Source organism: Macaca nemestrina, chromosome 1 (genome assembly GCF_043159975.1).
Source record: "Macaca nemestrina isolate mMacNem1 chromosome 1, mMacNem.hap1, whole genome shotgun sequence".
In the NCBI taxonomy this organism is placed as follows: domain Eukaryota; kingdom Metazoa; phylum Chordata; class Mammalia; order Primates; family Cercopithecidae; genus Macaca; species Macaca nemestrina.
Window position 1 is genome coordinate 11,767,818 of NC_092125.1, and position 25,414 is coordinate 11,793,231.

Here is a 25,414-nt window from a genome sequence, read left to right on the forward strand (position 1 = left end):
CAAAGTGCTGGGATTACAGGCGTGAGCCACCGTGCCCGGCCGGTACCTCCTTTCTTTAGTCTCTTATTCTTTTTTCTTCCTTGGTTTAACCTTCCTTGTCAATTTATTTTACGTGTCTTCTATGTCTTTGGTCGTATGACTTTTACTTGTAATTATAGTTACACGAATGTTTTGAAGATTCAGTCAGAGTAAAATGTATGTCTGCTATACAAAAACGAACAATTTTAAAACAACCCCAATGTTTGACTTTTCATGTCATTTGTATAATGTGTTAATAATTAATGACCTGAAAATGATTATGAACACTCCATAAACAATTGAAAATTCAAATTAAAATGAGTTGAAATTTTTAACACAAAAGGTCAAGGTCACCTAATACATAATTATCAATTAAGTTGATTCAATCATTATGCGAATAACTTGAAACACTATTCTAAGCATCTGTAATAAAACAGACAATAAAACCTTTCCAATTTCATTCTATCAACCTAGATAAACTACTAATCTACTTATACCAACCCTGTCAATAGAAAAATTAAATTCTGGGAAAAAAATAGAACACTGTAATTATCTCTTCAGAACAGAACAGTGAGCCTCTAAAATTTTTTTTTCGGTCTTTTCTTCAAGCAAATTGGTTTGCGGCTAGATTATTTGTAGGTATATGGATTGTATATTAAGAAGTCACACAATTATTAATTGTGAAATTATGCTTTCTTTGTATTTTATTGATGTATTTCATATCCGTCTCTGGATTAGAAGATTTAATAGTGAAATTTCATGATGATTATGTTTTTTTCATTTTTTTTTTTTTTTAGATGTAGTCTTGCTCTGTCACCCAGGCTGGAACGCAGTGGTGCAGTCTCGGCTCACTGTAACCTCCGCCTCCTGGTTTCAAGCAATTTTCCTGCCTCAGCCTCCTGAGTAGCTGGGACAACAGGCAACCGCCACCACGCCCTGCTAATTTTTGTATTTTTAGTAGAGGCAGGATTTCACCATGTTGGTGAGGCTAGTCTTAAACTCCTGACCTCAGGTGATCCACCCACCTCGGCCTCCCAAAGTGCTGGGATTATAGGTGTGAGCCACCGCTCCCAGCAGATAACTGTTTTAAAAATTACTCTAACCCTTGAGTGAGATAAAAAATGCTGAAGTTACACTAGAAAAACTAAGTGAGATCACTTGCTGAATGAAAGACCAAAGGCCATCCATGTTCTTTCCTTCTTTATCTCCTGCCATTTTCTGTAGCTCGGGCTTAGGAGAAATTCAGATGAAAATAATCTAGATCCTTTGAATGACCATAAGCTGAAGTACAGCATGTCCCACAAATGTGACATCTAGTAAAAGCATCCAACAGAATATTAGCCTGTGTTACTGGAAATAAAGTGCTCAGATTAGGCAAGTAATAATCTTACTAAAACTCTGTATTAGCTGTACCATATCTCTATTAATGGCCTTAATTTTGGCATCAGCTTTCAAATTTTATTTTTCTTTGGAGTTGTTCTATTTTGGAAAATGATGAAGTAATTCACTGGAGTGAATTCTCCTATAGAAACTATTATACAATTTGGAAAAAATACTTTTAAGAATTGACTTAAAGGCACATGGATCAAAAGCAGGAAGAAATTGAAAAGCAGATCTCTCTCAAAAGGCAAACAGCACCTTATGTGATTGGTAAGTGGCTGCCTTTTGCTTTGGGGCATGCAGTGTCCAATCTGTCTGCTACTCTGGCAACAGAAAATCTGCTGCTTTATTGGCTTCAGGTATCAGAGGATATGCTTCAGGGCTCACAAGCAACAGAATAATTAGATGTGCTAAATCCTGGACACAAAGTTACCTACAAAACCTTTGTAAAAAATTTATCCAAATTCTGCTGACTATGCATGCTCTAGGAAAGCCCAGTATAATGGCAACAGATGGAAGCTGAAAGATTTGAGTAAAAATATAAGCAACTCCTCATGTAAAAGAGAGAAAACTGAAGTTTCAATCCAACGAGGTTAACTGCCTGCAAAACCAAAATCACTCTTCAGAAAAAAACTTGAAGTTCAGAGCCTCTACTACATATCATTTCCAATATCCAATATGCTGTCAAAAATAAGCAGATATAAAGAAACTAGAAAATGTGAGCTCTATTTTTTGGAAAAACCAAAACAACAAGAGTATAGGTAATACAAATCAATGCAAAGATGGCGCAGATCCTACAACTAGCAGACAGGGACTTTATAGCAACTATTATAAATATAAAATATGTTCAAAACTATAAAAGAAAACATATATATAATGAATAAATAGAGCTAAATTATACATCACAAAAAATAAATGAAATTGAAAAATGAAAAGAATAATTTAAAGACAAAAATAACTGGGTCAGCTTAGCATCAGATTGGAATTGTATAAGAAAGAGTTAATGAAATTAAAAGTTAATCAACAGAAATTTTCCAATCTGTAGATCAGATTGCCATTAAAACACTCTAGTTTAAGTATTTTGCTATTAAATGGAAACTTCCCTCAAAATACTATATAAAATATAATTCCTATACCTCCTACACTTAATCAAGAAAATGTCAAGATCCTCCTAATCTTAGCATTATCTTATAAGCATTATCTTATTCATTAAAACCTGTACATTTTTAACTTTTACAGTCTTCTATCCTGCAAGAATAATCTTGAGACCTTAAGAGCTATAAAAATACTCAAAGATAAAATAACTCTTTTCAGCACAGTCTAGAATTATTGCAAACACTGCTTTTTCAATCTAAGAGGTTTGCATGTATATTTTCTCTTTTCATTCATGTACTCTCATAGCATGTTGTACTTCCACTATCAGGGAAATGTTGGCACTTTGTTAAAACTGTTCCTCAATTGTCTTCTTTCCACTTGACTATCATTCACCTTTTTGACAGCAGGAATCATATGTCTGATTCCTCCACCCTGACCCCACATAGTCTCAGGACCAGAACAGTGCCTGCAAATGTCAGATCCTTGATTAATTTCTGGAAATCCCTTCAGATTTCCCATAAAAACTGTGCTGACAAATTACTCCCATTATGAGCATTCAAATAATCCCATTCGTAAGTGCTTGGAACATCTAATTTTCAAATGAATATTAAAATAGACCCAGATGTAAAAAGATTGGTCTGAAAAGTATTAAGTGATATCTGGCACTGGGTATACCAAACTGACTCATAATGAAGCCAAAACTATTTCTGAAGAACTGTGGTCTTATATATATATACTAAGTGATATATGCATACTAGATATACAAAACTAAACTCAGTGAAAGACTAAAACTAGTCCTATGGAATTATTTCTTATAATACAGAGCATGCAGTTCAGAGGAATTCTTCTAGCATAGTTAAAAATCATCCTTATGTCTATCCGAATTACTCTGTCAGGTAACTAAAGAAAAAAGGCCTCTATCCTTAGATGATGGGGTTTGTATTGATATTTTAATAGCCAGGTCTCTTTAAGACAAATAATGGTTAAAGTTAGAACAAAATTAAAAAGTCAAAAGAATTTTTGTATGTGCTCCTTTGTGGTGCCACACTGCAGCATAGAATAGCTGGGCACTGTGAAAAGAGAGTCTAAAAATGTTACCTGGTAAGAGAAATGACTGGTACTGACAGGCCAGGCTTAGCCCTTCCAGGACAGAAGTGCCAAAAAAAAAAAAAAATCACACATGATCCCTCGGCTTCTCAGGAGAAGTTACTCTGATGAGTGGGTTTGTGGAAAGAAAGGATTTGTAAAGTTTCTCATGTTGAAGGGGTCTTTGAGGGGATTCCACAGCAGCAGTCACAGAGCTTAAGGTCACAGCGCCTACATAACAGCCCTCTAACACCCCGTACAATACCCTCCCCTAGAGTGTGCATGGGACCAATGACTAGAACAGGATATCACTCCTGCAATGAGGTTACCTTAGATGGCAAAGGTCAAGGGATCTTGTAGATGTAATTAAGGCTCCTTATCAATTGACTTTGAGTAAATCAAATGAGAGATTATCCAAGATGTATGATACTTAACCAGGTGAGCTCTTTCAAAGGGCTCAGGCTTTCCCTGAGCACATAAACCACAAACAGCTAGTTTCCATGGGGTTCTACCCTGCTCTTGGTCCTCTCTTCCTGACCACCTGTGGACAACAGCATCAGCCCATGCCTAAGGATTCCAGCCTGATCATAATCATGCTTGCCAGACCACTCACCCTGCAGGTGGCAGGCTTACTTACCCAGCCCTCCCAATCTCATTCAGCAAACCTATATAATAAATGCCTTAATATATACACATCTCCACTGGTTCTGCATCTGTGGCTGAACCCTGACTGATTACTCTAATTCATCACAATGTGTCTATATACGAGAATGTAGCTTTCGTATGTATTTCTGTGTCATCTATTTTTTCCTGAGATAACCACTTCTGTTTTGTAACTTATATTAAATAAAATTAAACTATCAAATTATGATATGTTAATCACAGAAGGCTTCGATGGGGTCAGTCTCGTGCTTACAGTCATTAAAAAGGACCAGCATACAACTATAACTGAATTTCTCTATCTTCTGTAAAACCATAATTGGCACTTTTTTATCGGGTTATCAATGCTCCTTGAGAAAAGACTACTGAAAAAATTTCTTTTGAATTTAATCCCAAGTAAATGCAAAATTCATTTCCATTGGTAACTTTGTATAACTGTTTTGATAAGAAAAAAACATTACAAGTTCTTTATAAAATCTTTAATTTTCATACTAAAGAGGGTTTTAGTCTTACTATGTAGTTGATTTTGGTTCTGCCACATATCTTACCTAAGCCTCAGTTTCCTCAACTGCATAATAAAGATAAAAAAAACAGCATCTTAACTCCATAGACTTGTGTTAGGATTAAATAAGATAAAGCATGAAAGATGCGTAGCACACTGTTTGACACATAAGTTAGTCACCTCTACCTTTATTTTCAGTGTGTGACAGTGTACATTTTAAAACATCTGAAACATATTCTGAATGAAAAATAAAAAAATCCAAATAAAAATAATATAGTAAAAATATCTTTAAAATGTTTTAGTCTGGCATCGTGGCACACGCCTGGGTAATCCCAGCATTTTGGGAGGCCGAAGCAGACAGATCGCTTGAGCTCAGAAGTTCAAGACCAGCCTGGGCAACATGGCAAAACTCCGTCTCTACTAAAACTACAAAAATTTGCTAGGTGTGATGGTGCACGCCTGTCGTCCCAGCTACTTGGGAGGCTGAGGTGGGGGAATTGTTTGAGCAAGAGACTCTGTCTCAAAAAAAAAAAAAAAAAAAAAGTTGTATTATATTTTTGACATTTGTTCCACAATTCTTGTAATCTTATTGACAGTCTTGTTTGAAACTGCTATTCCATCATTTCCATAGCAAAAGACTTCTATCCATGGTACATAGGGAGGAAAAAAACAGAGGAAATCGCCTACAGAGAAATGTTTCAGTGGCATTTTAAGCTAAAAAAGTGTTATCTTGTGGGTTGGGGATTGGATACACATACGATTGGCAAGACCTGCCTTATGATTAAAACGAACATTTCAACACACTTGAAAACAATGGTTAAAACTTCTAGGAATAGAGAAAGTGAAGAATGTTTCTAAGAAAATCTACGTTTATCAAATAGCATTCTTCATTATGTAAAATATTTTCCTTAAAAGAAAACAAAGTAGGTTACATTGTAAACAATTTCCTATTTTATTCAGTTTTTTCCTGAACATATAGTGTTGTCAGCAATTGTTGATTCTTAAATCAAATCCTGTATCTGAGATTGGCTGGTGAATGTTCACATTAGTGTCAAAGACACCCCAATGACATTTGAGGAAATGCCCCTTATGTCAACTAGCAACATGGAATTTTAAAGCCAGTCTCATCTTTAAAATCTTAAGTTAAAATGATCTTAATGATTTATAAAATCTTCCAAATGTACTCATACTTTCAACACAGTCTTACACAGCTAGGGGTAAGGGACTGCTCACGTAAATGCAAGGGTTCAGAAGAAGTGATTTTCATTTCAGAATTTCAAAACCAAAACTCCTAAACCCAAATGGAAACTGAGATTTGCACCTGACCTAGAAACGTCTGATTTTCCATCAGTAATGAAAACTTGATTTGCAACACAGTAATTATGTCAACCAGCAGTCACTCATTATTGCACACTCAAAGTATACCTCAGGTCTAAGATATGTTACATCATTTTTTTAAAAGTGTTTGCTTTTCACAATGTAAGTAGTTCTCTTCATAGGAAATATGGTAGAAGATGTATGTCTAAGATGTAAGGTCTAAGATATATGTTACATCATTTTTTAATAAGTGTTTCCCTTTCACAATGTAAGGACTCCTCTTCATGGGAAATATGGCAGAAGTATGTAAAGATAGGGCAAGAATTTTCAACCTACCAGTGACACTGAGGGAGGAAAATGTATCAAATATACCTTTCAGTGAATCCAATATGTATTTTAAAGAGACCATGACCAAATGTGGTAACTAACAAAGGGGTTAAGTGAATCTGTTGAGTTATTCTATTTTCTCTGAAATGTTAACAATGTAAAACAATATTTTAAAAATATTTTTTCATCTTTAATCAAGGTCTCTTTTTTATTGTGTTTCAGTAGTTCTAAGTTCAATGCTGTTTTATTATATAATTGCAGAAAATACCTTTCAGCATGAAGGGATTTTTATTTCATTGGGCTTCCAATTAAAACAAGATTCTATTATAAATATTATAATCAGCACTATTAATTACTCTAATTTTTCATGTCTGTATATGTGAGTGTAGTTTTAGATACGTATTTCTGTGCCATGTATTCTTTCCTGAGATACCCATTTGCGTTCTGTAACTTATTTTAAATGAAACTAAACTATCAAATTATGTTAGTTCCACAGCCCTTTTTGCAGTACCTTGTAGCTGGATTTTAACTACTTTTCTAGTATCAGAAATATCTTCTATTTTAAAAACAATTTTCTACCAGTCAAAATTGGGTAAAATATTACACAAGAATCACACATTAACTTGTTCTTTTCTCTAAGATACCACACACACATACATACACACACACACACACAGTCACCTAAACATTTTAATTAGCAGATGATTTTAATAATTATATTTAAATTATAGCTCTCCCCTAATAGAGTTATTGATATTTACAGACTTCTGAAAATCAGGGATCTAAGAATTTAAAAATTTAAAATACAGTAGTAAAATATATAGTAAAAAGTGTACTGTGCATTCTAAAGGAAGTTATCCAGAAGCATTAATTTGTTTTGAGAAAATGATGCTGATAATGATAGTGATGACAGAAAAACAGATGTAAGAAAAAGATGTCACTGCTCTACCTTTAACCAACGAAATAAGAATTTGAGTCACGAGGTCCGGACTACAGTCTTGGAAGTCAAGCATTGTTGTAAACAAAAGTCATTTTTTAAATTCCTAATTCGTGATATCCAGAGACAGTCCTAATTGGAAAGACACTAACCATGATTACAGAAAGTTCAAGTTAGGGCATGAGCAGAATTTCAAAGAATTTGGAAGTGGGCATAAAAAATCTCCATCCCTTCCCTTCCCAGAGAAGACTGAGCCAGGAGAATCAAATCCCCTATACCACTTCGACTCACCAGATAATAAGAATTTTCTTTCCATTTCCAACTGAATATATTTATGCCCAGTCTTAGAGTAGCTTTGCTGGTACATTCAGAAGTTCCCAATTGGAAATACATTGTTGTTATGATTCTGTTTCTGTCGCTACACAAGTTATGATTCTGAGCTCATTTGAAATATTATGAGATGCATATATATATTTAAGATATATTAAATGCCTTGAATAATCTCAAGTACATTCAAGATTAAACTGTAAAAGGCATGTTTTTTAAAAAGTCTAAAGTCATTGCTCTGGGAGATACGGAATGAAGGGTAGGAAAGTTCAAATTCATCCGCTTTTAAAAGCCACATGCGTTCTGAGAATTGAAAAGAGAAAAAAAAAAAAAGGCCAATTGCTAAAATTTGCTTACTGTGGAATTTGTTTCATTCACTGGAATACTGTATCATTAAAATTTGGTTTTAAAATGATAGGAGTTTTACAGTAAAAGAGGTTAACTTACTCATAGAATATAAAATAGAATACAACTGATTTTTCATCTCTCAAAATTATCCGATTTTAAAATCATCTGCTGATGAGGTTGCACAGAAATGTAAAGTTTCATACCCTGCTGCTTAGCATAAATACTGGTGCGAAGTTCTGAAGAGTACTTTGGTCAGGTGCATTCACTCACTCGGGACGTTTAGCAATCCCCACTAAGTGTCAGGTACTGCAGTATCCACGGTGAACAAAACAGATACTGTTCTGCCCTCTAAGAGCCTCCAGTACCAAAACTGTTGAATCTCTCTCTCTCTCTTTTTTTTTTTCTTTTTTTTTTTTTTTTTTGAGACGGAGTCTCGCTCTGTCGCCCAGGCTGGCGTGCAGTGGCCGGATCTCAGCTCACTGCAAGCTCCGCCTCCCGGGTTCACGCCATTCTCCTGCCTCAGCCTCCTGAGTAGCTGGGACTACAGGCGCCCGCCACCTCACCCGGCTAGTTTTTTTTGTATTTTTAGTAGAGACGGGGTTTCACCGTGTTAGCCAGGATGGTCTCGATCTCCTGACCTCGTGGTCCGCCCGCCTCGGCCCCCCAAAGTGCTGGGATGACAGGCGTGAGCCACCGCGCCCGGCCAAAATCTTCATATTCTTAGACCAAATAGTACAACTTCCAAAAAAGAAGTAGTCAGCAATATATAGAAATATTCAGAGATAAAAATATTCAGCTTAAAAGTGAAAAATGGAAAATAAGCTAAATATTCAAATATAATAAAGTAGCTGCATGAATTACGATAAATCTATATAAGATGTTGAATTATTGCCAAGTTCTATTAAAGAATATAGTAGTATATGTTATTAAATAAAAATTAGGCCCAAGATAGTATATAATTAACACTAATAATCAAAATATGTAATATTTGCTTACAACTCAAATACACACAAAAGGTTGTTTCTGAGTGATGAATTGTGCATGAATTTACTTTTCTCCTTTCTCTATCTTTTTACTACCTTAAAATTTTTCTGTAATGACTATGCATTAAATATATAATAGAAAAAGTCATTTTAAAAGAAATAATTGGAAGAGTTATTATCTCTAGTTCATGGGAAAAACTTTATTATCTAATCTTTCAGTTATATTAAAATTAAAAATATACTGTGATTAAAAAAAATTTCTCCTGAAATCTCGCCTTCACTTTCACTGCCTCCAACCACGTGATCATATGAAATTACCTGCATGAATGAAGTGGCTGGAAGTATGGCAGCAAGTTATTAACCTGTACACTCGAGTGGTTCCCTGAACACCAGGCAGGAAAGTAGCTTCAGAGAAACTACATTGTTCAGTTAAAGAAGAGTTGGGATCTTTGGCCTCTCTACCTCCGTGCAACCGGTGACGTTACACAATTGCCAAATTCCAGAAACAGAATCCCTGAGCAGAACTCACAGAAGGACCTGGAGAGTCAAAAGTCCTCAAATACGAGCCCTATTCTAACATGGAGAGAATATTAGGAGAGATATTCAGAGAAAAAGGATGCAAAAGTTATTGCTTTGGGCAATCTGTCTCAAGAACATTCAAAAATATTCACAGCTTTTAAGTCACAATTTCCATTTGTAGGAATCCATCCTAAATAAACAAATCAAAAATATGCACAGAACTTATGTCCCAGAATGTCAGTGCAATGGTTGTTTTTCTCTTTAACTGATTTTGTTGTAAAATAAACATGACTATCGTAATAGCCAAAATAATCCAGAGATACATTTTTTAAGTTAAAGAAAAAATCTCTCTGCCTTCATATTCTCATACAGCTTTCATTTTGATCTTTCTAAAATACTCTAAGTTAAATGATTAGTGTATCTCCTTCCACAACTACCATAAAATCATATACAAACACAAGTATGAAGATTTCTTTTTTAATTACAAAAATAAGATTTGTAATACCTATAATACTACAACAATAGATTACATTAAAATCTATCATAAGATTTGCAATACCTATATTACAATTTACAACTCAAACTGTTGAGTAAAACAATATTTTACTGAACAATATTTTCAGGGATATTTTTCCAGATCAATATATTGTTATGTATATCTCTGGATCAATATGCATTATGTATATAACATTTTGAACATATATTGTTATGCATATAACATACATTATGGATATAACATATAAAACATATAATATATATGTCATATGTTATATAGATATTATAGATGTTATATATATGAATGTTACGTATGTTATATACATAACTATATATATTGATCTGGAGATATATATAACAATATATTGATATATAGATCTGGAAAGATAGCCATGAAAAATACATCCAATAAAATATTGTTTTACTCAACAATATTTACAAGGATATCTTTCCAGATCAATATATTTTGACAGCTAATACCATTTAATATTATATAGAATAATTTTTATTGCAAATTTGTGACTTTTCCATTTTTTGTCATGACAAAGAATGATGAAATTAACTTGCACATATATTTTTACCTACAAGTTTCACTTTATTTCTGTAAGACGGTACCCTCCCACCCCCAACGCCAGCTTAAAAATATATAGGTCAATGGATGAAAGGCTATATAAGTAAGAATATTTTTGAAGTATGTTATTATACTTTTTTCCCTTTTTGCATTTCCATTTCCACGTGAATAACCTGCTTTGCCACGGGCATTCATTTACCTCCAGGAGGATTAGGATTACTAGAGAAAGAATCAAATGAGAACGATGTCCTGATGCTCTTCCTCCCCTCGCACCCTGCTACCAACAGGCCCTGGTGTGTGATGTTCCCCTTCCTGTGTCCATGTGTTCTCACTGTTCAACTCCCACTTACGAGTGAGAACATGCAGTGTTTGGTTTTCTGTTATTGTGTTCGCTGAGGATGATGGCTTCCAGCTTCATCCGTGTCCCTGCAAAGGACATGATCTCATTCCTTTTTGTGGCTGCATAGTATTCCATGGTGTATATGTCCTACATTTTCTTTATCCAGCCTATCATTGATGGGCATTTGGGTTTATTCCATGTCTTTGCTATTGTGAATAGTGCTGCAATAAACATGTGACGCATATCTTTACAATAGACTGATTTATATTCCTTTGGGTATATACCCAGTAATGGGATCGCTGGGTCAAATTGTATTTCTGGTTCTAGATCCTTGAGGAATCGCCACACTGTCATCCACGATGGTTGAATTAATTTAGATTCCCATCAACAATGTAAAAGCCTTCCTGTTTCTCCACAGCCTCACCAGCATCTGTCGTTTCTTGACTTTTTAATAATCACCATTCTGACTGGTATGAGATGGTATCTCTTTGTGGTTTTGATTTGCATTTCTCTAATGATCAGTGATGTTGAGCTTTTTTTCAAGTTTCTTGGCCACATAAATATCTTCTGTTGAGAAGTGTCTGTTCATATCCTTTGCCCACTTTTTATTGTTTTATGAATACTATCTTGTTTTATGAATACTACCTTGTTATGTAAATTTAACAACTGTTACAACTTCAGTGACTTGCACTCTTCAAAACCATGAAATATCCTTGTCTCCTGCAATGCTTTACTTTGCTTGAATTCCACCTCGTCTGATATTAAGATCAGATGCCTTTTTTTTTTTTTTTTTTTTTTTTTTTTTTTTTGGAGCAGAGTCTCACTCTGTTGCCCAGGCTGGAGTGCAGTGGTGCAATTTAGGCTCACTGCAACCTCCATCTCCCAGGGCCAGGAAATTCTCCTGCTTCAGCCTCCCAAGCAGCTAGGATTACAGGTGCATGCCAGCACGCCTAGCTAACTTTTGTATTTTTAGTAGAGACAGGGTTCACCATGTTGGCCAGGCTGATCTTGAACTCCTGACCTCAAGTGATCCACCTGCCTTGGTCTCCCAAAGTGCTGGGATTACAGGGATGAGCCACCGCACCCGGCCTGTTTGTATTTTCTTGGTATTCCACCAGCCATCTTTTTATTTCCAACCTTTCCAAATAAAGTTGTTTTAGATGTGCCTTGTAATGTCAGTATAATTTATACTGCATCCCCCAATATGAAATTATTTAATTTTAAATTGTGATACAGTCCATTTATATATATTGATAAGCAAATAGAGTGGGCCATATTTTAGGTTTTCACTTTGTCGCATTTTAGGTTTTCTGTTTTCATACTTTCTTTAGAGCCATTCACTCTGTGGTCTAATTTTCCTCATTGTCTGTATGTCTGTGGCAGTGTTTATGCCTCTGACTCTTTAGTAACCCTTTACTTCTATTTATTAGGCTGGATTATGCATGATGAAAAAGGTAGCGTGTTCCTCTTTCTCTCACCAACTTTTCTCTCTTCCATCATCTTGTTTTAGTAAATGTTATTATATTTGAGTGTTTCCTTTTTGGCTGTTAAATATTTATGCTTCCATTACTTGAGTTTTCAATCTTAAGAAGATCTTTGACTTCTGTTTCATAGAAAGCAATTGGAGCACCTACTGTACATTTCACTCTTCCTCTTTTTCCTCCAAGTTTTGTTAGATGTATTCTGCCAGTTTATTTTATTTTTTTACTTTTAGTTTTTCTATAGAGTCTTGGTCTCACTGTGTTGCCCAGGCTGGAGTGCAGTGGGCATGATCATAGCTCACTGCAGCCACAAACTCCTGGGCTCAAGAGATCTTCCCACCACAGGCTCCCAGGTTTAAAAATACTCCAGTTTGGCAAATCATTCCAATGTCTTCCATTGTGATGTACCAGTTCATGTTTTTCTACCTCTTCGAGATTTTATTTGGGTAAGTTATATTTTGCTAGGAGGGTATCAATTTCTCCTAGTTTTTCTAATTTACTGTCAAAAAGCTGAATGTCATTTTAACAGGTAGCACCTTCTTTACTTGAAAAGGGTTTTGACCATCAAATAATTGGTTCTTCTTTAGTGGGCTGAATTTTTTTTCTTTCCACACAGAGGTGCTATCAGTAGATAAACTAGCAAATTCCCACCCCTGTGCTAGCTAGATTTAAGAAAGAAGCCCACATCCCCATAATGGGATTAACTGTGCTTTCCAGTTACAGAGACAAGCAGCAATTCTGGCCTACCTTGAGGTCCACTGAGCACCCCACTGTAGCGACCCTCTAAGAGCCCACAGAGCAAATATATAGGTACAGATGCTTTGTAAGGATAATGAGGTTTTACCAGCTGTGCTTCTCTATTTTCACAATGGAGAATAAAGACCTACCCCGACTGTCTTTCCTGGAGCTCTCCAGTTAACTCATAGATTCAGAGGCATCTTCTACCATTTGGTGTGATGCAGAACAGGAGTTGAAAGAGAAAGGCACTGGGAATGTTCATTCAGGACACTGTCTTTTCAGAATTACTTCTGGTCTCCCCACAGCTTATTTTGGCTTGAGTTTTATTTATAATAATATATATGTATGAATATATGTATATATTATATAACTATAGAAACAACCTAAATGTACCATAAAAGGTAATGATTACATAAAGAATAATGATTGCATAAATCATAGTGTATACATACATACTGGGATAGTATGCAGCTGTCAAAAATATAAAATATAAAAATACCTACTATATATCCTCATGAAAGCAGAACACAAAACTACAGTCATATTTTGTAATGTACAGTTGATTCTTGAAGGACATGAATTTGGACTGTGCAGGTCCACTTCTACATGCATTTTCCTTCATCTCTGATATCCCTGAGACAACAAGACCAGCCCCTCTTCTTCTTCCTCCTCCTCCTCAGCCTACTCAACGTGAAAACAAAGGCCAATTTTGTTGATGGTCCACTTCCACCTAAGGCATAGAAAATATATTTTATCTTCCTTATGGCTTTTTTTTTTTTTTTTTTTTTTTGAGACAGAGTCTCACTCTATCACCCAGAGTGGAGTGCAGTGGCCTGATCTCAGCGAAGTTCATCCTCTGCCTCACAAGTTCAAGCGATTCTTCTGCCTCAGCCTCCCGAGTAGCTGGAACTACAGGCACATGCCACCACGCCTGGCTAATTTTTGTATTTTTAGTAGAGACGAGGCTTCACCATGTTAGTCAGATTCACCTGCCTCGGCCTCCCAAAGTGCTGGGATTACAGGCGTAAGCCACCGCGCCCAGTCTTCCTTATAGTTTTCTTAATAATATTTTCTTTCTTTTCTTTATTGTAAGAATACAGTTTATAATATATACATTAAAAATATGTGTTAATCAACTATGTTATCGGTAAGGTTTCCAGTCAACAATAGGCTATTGGTAGTTAAGTTTTTGGAGAGTCAAAATGTAAATTTCAATTGCATGGGGGAGGGGTATTGGTGATCCCTAATCCCCATGTTGCAAGGTTGTGTACATTTAGACAGTAAAAGAAAATGATTAGGAAGGAAATTCATCTAAACGTTGATATTCTGCATAATTAGGTAGTTCTTACTCTTACTTTTTTTTTGTATTTTCTAAACTTTCTAAGACAAACATGTACTCCTTTCAAAATCAGAAGAAATGAAATATGATTAAAGCACTAAAAAACTTTTAAGTAGCTGTAAATAACTACTTTTAACTTTGTTTGTTACAATTATCATTCTAAATGATAAATGTTTTCTTATATGTTAGATATTATTTATATGAAATACATTATTAAGAGTATAGTGAAATATTTTATTTTCATAATTAGGAAAATTAATGTTCTCTATTTTCTGCACTCACTGGAGCAATCCAGGCCATAGACCTCATGTAGAAATAAAGTAGTCAGTGGCCTCTGGTGACAACTGCAAATACAAGCTCTATGGGACACCTTCAAAGTTCAATAAATATTTATGTTTATGCTGCCAATCCTATGCTGTGACAGGACACCATAATAAGATTAATGAAATGGAATTTATTAAGCATACAGAAAATTGGTCTTTTAGGGTAAATGTTTTACCTAAATAGGAAATAATCATTTAATAAGGCTTGTAAAATATTTAGAAGATTTTACCTAACATATAGATCTCTAGAGAGAGGCAAAGTAAAAATTTAAACCTAATCCAATATTGAAAAAGCATTGTAGTGCATGTATTATAGTTCTACTAAGCCAAACCATGACCTTGTTTTGAATATATTATACATGGTACTTAACATCTTTTCCTGATCTAATAACACTGCTATCAAAAATCCAACTTGAATTGAGCCAGCATACAAAATATGGGGAAGGGTGATTGAATCCTAAGAATTTCCTAGTAGTGAAAGAACAAAATAATATTTTTTTTTAATGAGCCCTGAATAACACTGTGAAGATGCCTATACCAAGGAGTATGCACTAATCGCAGAAATACAAAGTGAAATCTTTATCTATTTAAAGGAACAAAGTTTTGCCTTTCTAAGATGAAAGCTAGTTAGTAGCTTAATATTGTTCCAATCATCCTTCCCAAGTTTCACAATCTTCATTAAATTATGAACAGAAATATGCAATTGATATGGTTTGACTCTGTGTCCCCACCCAAATCTCATCTCAATTTGTAATCCTCACATGTTGAGGGAAAGAGGTGATTGGGTCATTGAGGGGGAGTTTCCCCCATGCTGTTCTCCTGAGAGTAAGTTCTCATGAGATCTTATGGTTTTTTTAAGTATTTGATGCTTCCCCCTTCACACTCACTCTCTTGCTCTCTCGCCTGCTGCCATGTAAGATCTGCCTGCTTCCCCTTCTGTCATGATTGTAAGTTTCCTGAGGCCTTCCCAGCCATGCACAAGTGCAAGTCAATTAAACTCCTTTTCATTATAAATGACCCAGTCTCAGGTATTTCTTTATAGCAGTGTGAAAATGGACTAATATAGCAATTATCATAAAAATGATTCAGTAGGGATAAGGATAAAGGTCTGCATATAAGAATGGATGTATAAATGTATCTTTGAGACACAGATTCCAGTGTGCTTTATCCTCATACTGTAACCCAAAAACATCACAATATCTGTGGTTACTGTATACTGTCAATGCTTAAGAAAACAGGAAGGAGCTGGATGGATGTGTTTTAAGAACCATAAACCACGTGAAACACCTTTCCTTTGATGATGTATAATAGGTATTTTTTTACAGCTTCATACTATTCCAACATGTATGTATACAGTATGATTTATGCAATCACTACCCTTTATGTAATCATTACCCTTTAGTGTACATTTAGGTTGTTTCTATAGGCAGGTTTTAATGGTTAAGAAAATCGGTTTTACTGGAGAGGAATGGATGGAAGAGAAACTGGGAATTTAGAAATACACATATGACAAACTTACATCATTTCTTTTCTCATTTCTTTTCTCATTTCTAACATCAAAGGAAACATGACAGGGTAACATGTATAGGAAACCCAAAATATTTTCTGTCTCACCTTGGAAGACCGGAAGGTAAATGCTGTTGATTTTACATCAGCTTTCTCTTTGTCCATGAGTAGAAGGTTTTTGTCTTCCATGAGACTCAAGTATTTTCCTGTTGTGACATGGCGTAGTCGGAACGGCTGGCCCCATCTTATGTGGCTTCCACTCCACCTAATGAAAACAGTTAGGACTTGATCCAATAGCACCCACAATCACAGAAGGAGCAGCTACTGAAACACATGTCAGATAGTGAAGAGTCATATATATTGTCTTACTTAATGTTCTCAAAAAACTTAGGATGTTAGTGATATTAATTTCATTTCACAAATAACAAAACGGCTCTTCAGAACGATTAAGTAATATACAAAGTCATAAACCTTATAGTAAGAAGAAGTTAAATTTAACTCAAGGTGTTCTGACTTTAAACACCATACTATCCACACAGCACCCTATTCTATGCAGAGATAACTAAGAACTTGTGCTCTAAGTCAACCTCTAATACAGATTAGTCAAGCTCTAATGCAGATAATGCAGGAAGTATAACTTCAAATAATATTTCAGCATTTACTAGTTAAAAACTGTTGTATTTGCACAGACTTGAAAAATAGTAGTATTGTGGTCAATGTCTAAGTGTGATTAATTGGAACTCATATGTGTAAACTGAAGTATATAGTTAGACTATATTTACCTGACAAAATAAATGTATTCTTATACTTTACATTTCAATATTGTGGAACAATTACATTATTAGAATCCGATGAACAAAAAAGATAAACCAAGAAAATGAAAATTCTAAAAAAGTCAGGAAAAAAATGTAATAAACAGAAAATATAGAATGTGTCAGTAAAAAGATAAGTGATGATCATTAAAAATTTGCTTTAAAGGATACTGAATGTTCTTAATGCACAGAAATGATAAATGTTTGAGATGATGGATATGCTAATTACTCTGATCTGATCACTACACATTACCTGTATTAAAATATCACTTTGTACCCCATAAGTATGTACAATTATCATTTGTCTATTAAAAATAAATCAAATGACTTTCAGGTAGGATAAAATAGAAAAATCAAAATACAAGCTGTTCTTGCTTTGCACATTACCTTGTTAACTGAAGGTTGTGCATTTAGGAGCTTTAACCATGCTAAGGTGCAGAGCGATGGCACAGTTCTATTGTACATGACTTTCCCTTAACACCGTACCATGCAAAGTGAGGACAGCCCATATATATCTTTGAGAAGAGACAAGCTTAAGATCAAAGCATGCAAGACAACTGAAAATATATGAGTAGAAAGGATTCAACAAGCAAATAAACATAAAAAGGAAATGGCAGATTTGACATTAGATAATTTCCAATTCAAGGTCAAAAAGCACAAAAGGTATACAGCCAGATATTTTATGAAGAAAAAGTGTATACTCTAAAAATAATGCATGTTGTAAAGCTTCATATGTCAACAACAAGCAGAAAATGAAACATAAGGATAACTTTTTAAAAGACAGTTTACAGTGGATGGTTTTGTCAAAATACAATGAGTCAAAGAAAAAGTAAATATATGGACAGTTTCAATATAATCTTATTACTTAATAAACTTGGGTTTATATAGACTCATTAAAAATGTTTGTGTTCTACAAATTGAGAACACTTGTTTCAAAGCTAGCAATCTTTTAGTAAATTATAAATCAATTTAATGTTGTTTTCCTAACCTGGATTTCTGACTTGAGAGATTAGCATAGAAAACTAGCAGTAGAATGTTATAACAAGTTCATTTTCACATGAATTTGTTTATAAGGACAATTAATTTGGAAAGTCCCCCAACTAAGTTAATAACCATGTACTAATAAAACGAGATAACACAGTATTGTCTTAAAATGAAATTAAAGTTTGTTACCAATAATAGCATATTAAAGTATTTCTATTTTGGAAATAAACAAGCTTCTAAAAATCCTCCTCTTATAAAATTAAGTGTATTGTTTGCAAATACTATGAAAACCACTATTATTATTATTATTAAGACGGATTCTCACTCTGTCACCCAGGCTGGAGTACAGTGGTACGATCTTGGCTCACTGTAACCTCTGCCTCCACCTCCCGGGTTTAAGCAATTCTGTAGTCCCGGCCTCCCGAGTAGCCAGGAGGATAGGCACATGCCATCATGCCCTATATTTTTGTATTTTCAGTAGAGATGGGGTTTCACCATGTTAGCCAGGATGGTCCTGATCTCCTGACCTCATGATCGGCCCCCCTCAGCCTCCCAAAGTGATGGATTACAGGCGTGAGCCACCCTGTGCCCAGCCACAATTATTTTTAATATTTGTTTCCATTATTTGAAAAACAATGAAATATTTGGAAAATATTAATTTTGGAAATAATGAATAACTTCCAAATAATATTTCATCTTAATCATCAGAGAACACACCTTCATTTTCAAAATAGCTCAAAATTTTGACCAGATACATAGTATTTACTAGTGCATCTGGAAGATGTTCTGGGCTCAGTTCTATTCAATAGAACTCATATGTACCAGGGCTCCTTTCAAGTCTCTAAGAGGATTCTGGTAGAAACGGAACGAATGTGGCCAGTTCTTGGCAAAACCACTGCAAAGTCTAAGCACATTAGCACATTTGCTTTCCTATCCAGCCACTCAAACTAGCCTGGTCTCACATGCCCAGACCTCCACCTCCTCCCAAATGAGAGGGCAAATCCAAAAGTATCAAGAGACAAGAAAATCATATGTAGGAAAAACTAAAATTGGCAATAGTAATGGAGTTTTATAAAGCAATTTCCTATGGTAACATCAAAAACTGTGCCCTACGTATTATTGATATTTACTCAAAATTACCTCAAAGCAAATTGGGCAATAGTGAGTACTTCTTTATGATATGTCACCCTTTAATTTTATTTATTTGTAACATAAAAAATAGAACTTGAACTAGATATAATTCATAGTTTTTATTTCAATGATTATTCCTATTATAGGAACTAATATATATCTCACAATATCCCTATAATTTTGCCTTGGAGTACAATATAGAAGAGCATTTTCTATTCAATTTAACTCCCTACATCAAAACCATTTATTTAAAAGGCTATAATACTGAAAAACTTTTGACAATAATTTTATTTGTGTATGCAGTATAAAATATATAATGAATGGACCACATCAACTACAACAAATATATAGTTTAGGATCTCATTGGAGAAAAGAGAAGACCTAGTATCCCAAATATTGAATATAAACATTGCCATTAGGTAATATAATTGTATCATAAACAAAATCAGGATCTTCACTATAAATTCCTAAATATAAAGCAAAATTAGTAATTATGTGGCCATTGCATATAAGACACGTAAACTTCCTAGAATGAAAGGGATTTAATTTAAAAAACTAAAAGCCGACCGGGCACGGTGGCTCAAGCCTGTAATCCCAGCACTTTGGGAGGCCGAGACGGGTGGATCACGAGGTCAGGAGATCGAGACCATCCTGGCTAACACGGTGAAATCCCGTCTCTACTGAAAAATACAAAAAACTAGCCGGGCGATGTGGCGGGCGCCTGTAGTCCCAGCTGCTCGGGAGGCTGAGGCAGGAGAATGGCGGGAACCCGGGAGGCGGAGCTTGCAGTGAGCTGAGATCCAGCCACTGCACTCCAGCCTGGGCAACAGAGCGAGACTCCGTCTCAAAAATAAATAAATAAATAAAACACTAAAAGCCCCTAAACTGAATGTAGCTCGATTTACGTATCTACAATAAAGCCAAAGTAGGTTAGAGAGTCAGTGTAATGTGAAAAACTTCTTAAAATAATTATATTCTATACATATGAATCCCCTACTTTCCTACTGCTAGACAGGAAGGTGAAATTTAATCAAGGGTCACAGAGAAGAGCAAAACATATCTCTTTAAGCTGCTAAATGGCTGAAAACCTGCGTGCTCTGCCTTCTCTGTGGTGTTCCCCTCAGTGACATCTGGACTCCGAGAAGCAATTAGCATCCGCCTGTGACTGACCATAAGATCATGTCCTTTCTTTACAATGATCATCCATAATCAAAGTGAAAATAAACTCCAAACTTCTATTTCAAAATACAAACATAAGCAACAGTAGAGAGACAGGATCAAGCCTACTAAATGCAGAAGTTTGCAGAATAATCTAGATTTATGTAGTCACAGCTCATCAATAATATTAATAACAATAAAAACAAAGTCCTGTCAGGTTTTCAAAAGCTCTTGTGCTATTTTTTAACCAAAAATAAGATAGATTTAGGGTCTCTCTCTACAAAAAAGATAAATATTTCTTTAAGCTCTCAATCATGAAGTATAGGTATGTCTCTAAATTTTGAAAACACACCTTCAATCTGTTTTATAAGGGCAACACAACCTCTCTAAACTGCACTTAGAGTGACAATTTAATTACATATATAATTAGTAATTATTTATACAATTAATTAGTATAAACGCTTCTTTGATCTTTCATTTTTATAATATCCAGAGTAAAAAATATGAGTAATACTTAAAATCTCTTTCCTTAAATTATCTGAATAATTACAAAACATATAAAAGCTATGAGTTTTCCTTTGTTTGCCTTAGAAGTCTGTCTCTTCTTTTCCATCTCATTATGATATGCATTTCTAATAAAAATTGTCTTTTAAGTTGAGTATTTACCAAAAGTTTTAATATTTAGGTAGATTTGATCAATTGTGTCTCTATATCAAAGAAATTTAATATTATCAATTAGTTATTAATGACAATATAGAATAACTTTTTAAAGTTATAGACTTACTAACATAAGAAATATAAGAAATTAATTTATATGAATATTTTTGTTGCACAGGAGTAGGATGTAGTAAAAAGGAAAAACTGAATAATATATATTTTTATTGTTAAACAGGAACATTTTCAATAAACAAAGGTATTAAACCACGGCATTACTTACAGTCAATTGGATACTTTGAAAAGGGTAATGTAACCATTTTATTCTAAAGTATCACTATTTAAAATACACTGGAAGTTATATTCTTTTTTTTTTTTTTTTTGAGATGGAGTCTTGCTTAGTCACCCAGGCTGGAGTGCAGTGGTGCAATCTCGGCTCACTGCAAGCTCTGCCTCCCAGGTTCATGCCATTCTCCTGCCTCAGCCTCCCGAGTAGCTGGGACTACAGGCGCCCGCCACCATGCCCGGCTAATATTTTGTAGTTTTAGTAGAGATGGGGTTTCACCGTGTTAGCCAGGATGGTCTCGATCTCCTGACCTAGTGATCCACCGGCCTTGGCCTCCCAAAGTGCTGGGATTACAGGTGTGAAGTCACCGCGCCCAGCCCACTGGAAGTTATATTCTAAGGATCTAAACTGATACAGGATTTCTATGTCAACCTCACAATGTTCAAGAATGTACAAAGTTTTTCAAAGTTATTGTATGGGTCACATAAGCAAAAAACAACTGAAGGCCACTAAACTATTCTCATCACCATTAGATAGGCAATAATCTCAAAATAAAATGTCTATAAAGATAGTTAGAACAGGCCAGGAGTGGTGGCTCACACCTGTAATCCCAGCACTTTGGGAGGCTGAGGCGGGCGGATCATGAGGTCAGGAGATTGAGACCATCCTGGCTAACATGGTGAAACCCCGTCTCTACTAAAAATACAAAAAATTAGCCGGGCATGGTGGCGGGCACCTGTAATCCCAGCTACTCGGGAGGCTGAGGCAGGGGAATGGTGTGAACTTGGGAGGCGGAGCTTGCAGTGAGCCAAGATTGCACCACTGCATTCCAGCCTGGGCGACAGAGCAAGACTCCATCTCAAAAAAAAAAAAAAAAAAAAAAAGAGAGTTATACTAGAGTAAGATAGCCCTCATTCCCAGCCATAGAGTCTCTTATCCTAAATCAATAATGTATTTAAAACCCAATACAAATCAATTATCATCCTAAATCAATAAAGTCTTTAAAACCCAATATACTAGGAAACAAATACATTGAAAATTTACTGCTTTTAGGCAAAGGACTAAAGCTTCCAATTATTAAAAAAAAAAAATGACATTTTAATTTTACTTAAAATAGTTCAAAATGACACCTCATCATCATACTGTACTCATTTACAGAAACTAAAAGGAAATATTCAGACAAGTCATCACAAAAATATACTCTACACATTTATATGTTTCATAAATATTAATATATAAAAACTCTCATTACTATAATGAATACACAGTGACTTTTATTGCAATGCAGATTTGTACTTAGCTATCAAGTGATTTTTAAGTAAATATAGTGACTTCCAGTAATGACTCTGTCCTACTGCTCATGTTCAAGTTTCCTGTTTTAAATGCACTTTTAGAAGGTTAAATCCACAGTCTGTCAGATCTGAGATGTGCGACAGGCTTGCAAAGAACTTGTCTTGTCTCCAAATCTTACATCACTCTGTCCTAGTAGCCATTTCTGCCAAGAGATGCATGGTCTGGGATGAGATGATGTTAAAAAATCGAATGAGGCTAAAGACGAAAGCAGACTGTACAAAATTACTGCTTATTTCTCAGGTTTGACAGCTGGTGAACTGAGGCTAAAGAAAAGATAAAGGTAGGTGAACGGAAATAGACAAAAGAGAAAATCTCCACCACTTTCTCGGTGTTTCCTTTGTTCGCTTGCTTGCTGTAGTTTTCAGCATGCCCGGCTGACATAGAAGCACAACACTGAGCTATTTGGTGCACTTGGTGCATTAGGCTGTGTTTGGAAGTTCTACTTACGCAACTCTTAGTGTCTCTAGTCTCCAAAGGGAACGTGCATGAACAGACACAGCGCCACCTTCGTAATGAACAGTTCTGTTTCAACAAACAAACAAAAGCCCAAATGTGAGTTAAACACGTTTCATTCTTTGGATTCTAATTTTTTGAAGCTAATTAGAAGAGAAAAGCAAATGGCCTGTGAATAAACTGTTAAAAGTTATACTTTTTTGGCAGGAGACAGTATAGCTGGAAATAAAAATAACCAAAATAACAGTAACAGTGATCAACCTAAGTTTTCCCTGAATAAACAATTATTTAAACATATTCTCTCTTGCCATTTTCTCCCTCTAATCTCATTCATTCTCTTTCTCTCTCTCTCTCTCTCTGTTTCTCCCCATCCCTCCCGCCCAGTGAATAGATTTCACCTTACTTATCCAACTTAGGTCCATGAAAGTACTCTGTGAAAAGTTTAGGTATAGTTTAATGTATCATTATTTGGACATAGGTATATAAATATTTGCACTTCCAAATTCTGTTTTAGATTATTTAAAGCATTTTAAAGAAATGTAAGAACACTAATTCTTAATATTTTAACAATATTGCAATCTGCAATTTATATCAAAATATCAATATCCAAAAAGTCTCAAAAATGGAACTTCTTTGGATGCATTATCACATGCACCCAAATTCTAAAACCCTCATAATAATAATGTGTTAATATGTCATACATAATGCTAAGTAATTGCTATAATTATCCAAATTAATGACTGCACCAACGCCTTGAGATTGTTTTGGAAACCAAAGCTGATGCACATTCCCTCTTTCTTCCCTGAGTGTTAACTATCTTTCTCTCTATAGGGTCTGTCTTATGTAAACACATGAAAGTCTATCCTGCCTCACACACGGCAGTAATACCATGTCTACTCCTGTCAGTTTCCAGTGGGCTCCAATCTTGCTTCCAGACCCATTTCTCCACTGAAACAGATTTTGCTAAACTCATCAATGACCTTCATGTTACCAAATCCATTACTTTCTTTTTAACACTATGGAAACTCCTATTGTCTTGAAAGTTTTTCTAACACATTCTCACCTGCCTTTCCTCCTACCTGTTTAGATATTCCTTCTCATTCTGTCTTTATTGTGGAACATTTCAAACATACACAAAGATAAAGATAATATTAAAATAAATCCCCATACACCTAGCACATGACATCAACAACGATGGGACATCAACATAGGGACAACCGCGTTTTACCTATAACCTCTACTTACCCCTCCACATGCATCTCTAAAAATAATTATTTGATATGGGGAAATATCTAGTCTGTGTTTGAACGTCCCAAATTGCCTCACAGATGTTTTTAATTTTCCCTTGTTGATTTTTCAAATCAAGTTACAAAAAAGACACACTTATCAGTTAGGGGTCTTCAGTTTCTTTTATTCTAGAATAGTCCCCATTCCTCTCTTGTCTTCCCTTCTTGCCATTTATTAGATGATAATCAGTCTGCACCATATGTCCTGGAGGACTTTCTACATTCTAGATTTGACCAACAGCCTTCCTATGGTGTTTTTTTTTTTTTTTAAACACATCCCTCTAAATTGGTAGTGAGATCTAGAAATCTAGAAGCTTGTCCAAGTTTGAATTTTGGCAAGAACATTTCACAAATTGGTGTTTGTACTTCCCATTATAACAAAACAGGGGTACATAATTGTCTATTTCTTTAGATAACATTGGATCAGTTGGTTCAGGATCACCCTAATCCATCCATTAGGACCTAAGAGTTTTAGGTAGTAGGTTGGTGCAAAAGTTATTGCAGTTTTTGCCATCAATAACCAGTGTCCATAACAGTGATTTTCAACTTTTGCTGCATAAAGTACTCACATGGATAGTTTTTAGAAATCCTTATGTACACCTTCCCCAATGACATTAATCAGATCTGGAGTCAGGACTTTAAAAACTCTCTCGCTGGTTGTAATGGGAAGCCAAGCCTCGGAAAGCACGGTCTAAGTAAGTTACTCCGCAGCAGCACTATTGATGCTTGGGGCTGTGTGATTCCCTGTTGGGCTGTCCTGTGCATTGCAGGATCTTTACAGCCCTGCCCTCTACCAACTAAATGCCACCAGTAGCCTCCCACCAGCTGTGACAACCAAAAGAGGTCTCCAACATTGCCAGATGTCCCTTTGGGGCCAAAACCACCCTCAGTGTAGAGCCACTGACTTAGGTAAGTGGCTCTCAGTCTTCAGTGAGGTAGAATCCTCTCCCTTTGAGGGCTTCTTAAGACCCAGATTGCTTATCTCACTTAACATATGTCCTCTAG

General features: G+C 35.3%; 1 protein-coding gene across 21 annotated transcripts in view; it reads right to left on the bottom strand.

Annotated features, from left to right (window-relative positions):
- Positions 1-25,414, bottom strand: part of LOC105474624 (ryanodine receptor 2) — a 786,480-nt gene that overhangs the window by 395,921 nt on the left and 365,145 nt on the right. For all 21 annotated transcript variants that reach the window (XM_071073921.1, XM_071073859.1, XM_071073912.1 and 18 more), the window contains 2 exons: positions 23,118-23,192; positions 16,401-16,557 (listed from right to left, as the gene is read on the bottom strand). In XM_071073921.1, coding sequence (XP_070930022.1) covers positions 16,401-16,557; positions 23,118-23,192 — 232 coding nt within the window. The remainder of the gene's footprint in view (positions 1-16,400; positions 16,558-23,117; positions 23,193-25,414) is intronic.